At 50.5% G+C, this 4,599-nt stretch overlaps 1 protein-coding gene across 1 annotated transcript in view; it reads right to left on the reverse strand.

The window, feature by feature from the left end:
* The window catches only part of LOC103156419 (serine/threonine-protein kinase D3), a 30,605-nt gene that overhangs the window by 19,785 nt on the left and 6,221 nt on the right, over positions 1-4,599 (reverse strand). Inside the window, exons 2-3 of the mRNA XM_016664326.1 lie at positions 3,870-4,344; positions 610-748 (exon numbers count right to left, since the gene is read on the reverse strand). Of these exons, the coding sequence (XP_016519812.1) occupies positions 610-748; positions 3,870-4,136 (406 nt within the window). The 5' untranslated portion in view covers positions 4,137-4,344. The remainder of the gene's footprint in view (positions 1-609; positions 749-3,869; positions 4,345-4,599) is intronic.

The raw sequence follows: 4,599 nt of genomic DNA on the forward strand, positions 1-4,599 counted from the left end.
AACCAATAGGAACCAATAGGAACCAGTAGGAACCAGTAGGAACCAATAGGAACCAGTAGGAACCAGTAGGAACCAGTAGGAACCAATAGGAACCAGTAGGAACCCAGCAGGAACCCAGTAGGAACCAGTACAAACCAGTAGGAACCCAGTAGGAACCAATAGGAACCAGTAGGAACCAGTAGGAACCAGTAGGAACCCAGTCGGAACCAATAGGAACCAGTAGGAACCCAGTAGGAACCAGTACAAACCAGTAGGAACCCAATAGGAACCAGTAGGAACCATGTAGGAACCAGTAGGAACCAGAAGGAACCCAGTAGGAACCAGTAGGAACCAGAAGGAACCCAGTAGGAACCAGTAGGAAACAGTAGGAACCCAGTAGGAACCAATAGGAACCAGTAGGAACCAGTAGGAACCAGAAGGAACCCAGTAGGAACCAGTAGGAACCAGAAGGAACCCAGTAGGAACCAGAAGGAACCCAGTAGGAACCAGTAGGAACCATGTAGGAAACAGTAGGAACCAGAAGGAACCCAGTAGGAACCAGTAGGAACCATGTAGGAACCAGTAGGAACCCAGTAGGAACCAGTACCCCCGGTAGGCCCCGCCCCCTACCTGACAGCACGGCCTCCACCAGGTCGCCCTCCTGGATCTCGTCGGCGGTCGCCAGGCGCTGCAGGATGTTGCTGGACGTCGGATCGTGGCGGAACAGCAGGATTTTATCGTACATCCCGAAAAATCCGCATTCTGGGAACTGAGAGCAAAACAGGGCGGAGTCAGAACATTCATCCAACCGTTCATCCAACCAACCTGTAAACTCCAGGGAACCTAACAGAATCTGATCAGAACCATCCAGACAGAAGCGGGTTTCCGGAACCTTCCAGTAGGAAATGTTTAATCTGACGTACCGGCCCTTTAAGAGACTCTTCTTCACCTGAAGATGCAAATCCTCCCAGATGTCCGGTTCTGATCCGACCCGTCTGAGGCCCAGATTGCCTCTGTCCAGATGTTATCAGGGACGGGGACCAATCAGCTTCCAGCTCCTTATCAGGAGAGGGCGGGACTTTGCCCTGAGCTCTGACTGCCAGGCAGATAAAAACTTCCTGCTGCAGAACGTCCTGCTGGGTTCAAACCGGAGCGCTGCAGATCTGGACGGTCCGGTCCGATTGTCAGGACCTGCAGGTCCGGATGTAGCTCAGGTTAATCCCATCGGATTCCCTCCATCCATCCCTCCAGTTGTTCTGGAAATCAGCTGATTTCCCATCAGTCCAGAGACTGGGAATGTTCTGGAGGAAGTTCAGCTCGGGTCCGATAGCAGCTGGTTCTGATGGACCCGACTTTAATGGAGCCAGCAGATAATCCAGGATAAATCGTGCGCTAATGGCCGCTGGGTCAAGGAGCCACAATTAAGAGATTAACAGAACCACTGATGAGCTCTAACCAGGCCTACAAGAACCACACATACCAGAACTGGACCTGTCAGAACCAGCTGGGGCTACGAGGACATGCCTTAGTCTCTTTGGGTCTGAAGGTTCTGGGTCCAGTTCTGAACATCCGACCAGAAGGTTGAGTTCTGGATCAGCTGGTTGGAGACCCGATGATTCCAGAACCCGATCGGAACCTCAGAGCGACCCAAACAGCAGCCACTGAAGCTGCAGCACCATCTGTCCTTGGTTACCACGGTAACCAGCAGAGAGGACGTCATGTCTCCATGGTGACACAGCAGAAATGTTGAACTTTGGGTTCTGATCCAGAACCGTCTGGAGGAAAAGTTCTGATCCCTATACTAACCCAGAACCCTCCAGAACCATGAACAATAAAGGTTCTGGTTCTGGTCAGTCCCAGATGGAGATCCAGATGTTTGAAAATTCTGGAACCGGATCTCTGGAGTTAGACTGGAGTCAGATCTCACTGAGTGTCAGGATGGTTCTGAACCGGACCAACCGGACCTCTGTTCCCTAACAGAACCAGATTCATGACAGCTTGGACAGAACCTCCCGGGTTCTGAACCGGTCCAGGATGCAGTGGGAATGTGGGGAACTTCCCGCTGCCCCTGAACGCACCACAGCAGAGCCGCGACATCATCCAACACAAAAGCAGGAAACAGAAGAGTCCCGCCGTGATGTCACTGAACGAGCCGGGAATCAGACCTGGACGACTTCCTGGATCCTTAAAGGGACAGACACACATTCCCCGGTCTGGAGCAGAACCCGGCCGTTCCTGGACTGGATCCGATTCCAGGATCTGGATCCAATCCCATTTGGTCTTGAGGAATCCTGAATGAAGGTTTGTCCCGATGTTTCCATCAGAAACGAAAACAGGAAGGAAAGAGGAAGTTGATCCTCGGTTTCCGGCGGGAATCAGACCAACAAGTTGTGTTCCCAACAAACGCCAGCAGGTGGCGTCAGTTCCGACCAATCAGATGGCAGTTTTCACTTTTCCAGAGTTAGTCCGGATGCTGCTCCGCTTCCAAAGAATCCAATAAGTCACTTGATACGACTCCTTTAATCTGCTGTCCATTAAAAATAAAAATAAATGATAAAGATTTCATAATAAATATCCGATAAATCGTTGGTACAGAAAATGTGATCAAACCAGAACTTTCTGTTCAGCAGAATAAGTTTTTCCCTTTTTAGACCATTTTTAAAAATGACTTTTGTATTGTTTATTAATAAATAAAATTTGAGCTTTCTTGTTTTTGAATCGATAAAAAAATAGATTTATTTATTGTATTGATCTATTGATATTTAATGCTATAATTAATGATCATTTATCAGCTGGTGGTTGGATGTAAAGTTGTGCGACTCGCTATGTCAGCAGGTGGAGCGGCGGCGCTGACGGCTCCTTGAAAACAAGTAGCAGCTGTCAAACAGGAAGTGGAGAGCGCTGACGCTGCAGCAAGCAGGAAGTGGCATTCCCTGAGAGAAGGCTCCACTTCCTGTGATGAAACTGGAACCTGGTCTGAGACCAGGAACCAATCAGCTGGATCAGTGATCAACAGATCTCTGGCAAGGATCAATATTAAACCAGAGAAGAACAGGGTTTAAGCGACCCAGATTCACCCCAGAAGGCTCTGTGTGTGTGTGTGTGTGTGTGTGTGTGTGTGTGTGTGTGTGTGTGTGTGAACAGGTGGTGTGTTCAGTTCGAGTGGTGAAGTCACAGCAGAACTCTGCAGTTTGAACTGCCGTGACTCCTGATCCCGGATCATTGTTATCCCTGATGCAGTCCGGGTTCCCAATCACCAACCTGTTCCCCTCCTGGCCTGTGGGGGCGCTGCACCAAGAACCATTGAAGGAAACGACACAAAAACCTCTGAAGACACTGAGAGCAACTTCCTTCTTCAGTAGATGGAAACAAGATGGAGGCGTCAGGTTTCAGCGGTTGGAGGATTTCTCTTTAGTCTTTGGCTAAAGACCAGGAGCCATTCATGCTGCTAGCGCTAGGCTAACACGTTAGCTTTGGTTGTATATACCCAGAATGCCCTGCGCTGTAGTCCACTTCCTGCTTTTGGAGCGGTTTCTGGTCTGCTTGGCATTCACAAACCGAACCCAGACCGATGTTTGGAGGACCAGAGGTCAGAGGTCAGCTAGCATTCATACCTCACCAACTGGACCGGAGTTTATAGAGAAACGGACCAGAGTTGGATTGAAGCGCGGTGACCAGGCCTGGCGGGACTGAAGCATCCTAATTTAGTAAGCTAAATATGTAGTTTGAAGCTAAATACTTAGCTTGGTAACTAACTGCTTAGTTGTCAAGCTAAAGCTATGTGTTCAGCTAATAGCTAAACATATAAAGCTATAAGTTATTTGGATGAAACTAACTTGTAGTTTGAAGTTACGCGGTTCCTGCTGAAGCATCTCTCAAACCTTCCATACCTTCTGATCCACAATGGAGCAGACGAGCTCTCGAACCGCCAGCAGCGACATGTCTCCGGGGTCAAGGGTCACCGTCTCCCTGGTGAGTCCGATCTGCAGCAGGAAGGAGACGCCCTGCAGGGAGCCCCTGGAGTTGGTGGGGCTGGGGCCCATCTGGCTGCCATCGGAGAGCCGACCGCAGACGGCGGCGGGCGGGCTGGGCGACGGTGTGGGCGGAGCCTGGTTCTGGGCGGAACATGAGGGCGGCGGGCTGTTATCGGCGGACATCTTGTGTTGCCAGAGAGAGAGAGAGATCTGCTAGGTGGAGAAGCTACGTCAGCCGGCGGTGGTCTGGCCTTCCCCTTCCTGTCTGCTGGCCTGCAGCTTCCTGTCGCCGCAGAGCATCTCTATTTCCAGGGAGACGACGCTCAGCTGGTCAGGGAAACACTGGGTATGGGTCAGAACCGGGTCGGTCTGCACTCAAGAGCGCCTGCAGCTGGAAACACAGAGACGGAGAGGATAGAAAGGTCAAAGGTCAGCTCTATTCAGGACTTTAGGATCATAGAGCTGCAGTCAGAACCAGAACCAGACGTATTGGGCCAGACTGGGTCACAAATAAAGAATTTCACAGCGAGCAGACGTGAAATATAAATGATGGACAACCAGGGCGTTAATGGGCTCTTTGCACCTCAGCTTCCGCGTTCGGGGTAAAGCGGCTCAATTGTTTCCGATCCAATACAAATATCATTTA

The sequence above is a fragment of the Poecilia formosa genome, unplaced genomic scaffold (assembly GCF_000485575.1).
Source record: "Poecilia formosa unplaced genomic scaffold, Poecilia_formosa-5.1.2 Scaffold480, whole genome shotgun sequence".
Taxonomy (NCBI): domain Eukaryota; kingdom Metazoa; phylum Chordata; class Actinopteri; order Cyprinodontiformes; family Poeciliidae; genus Poecilia; species Poecilia formosa.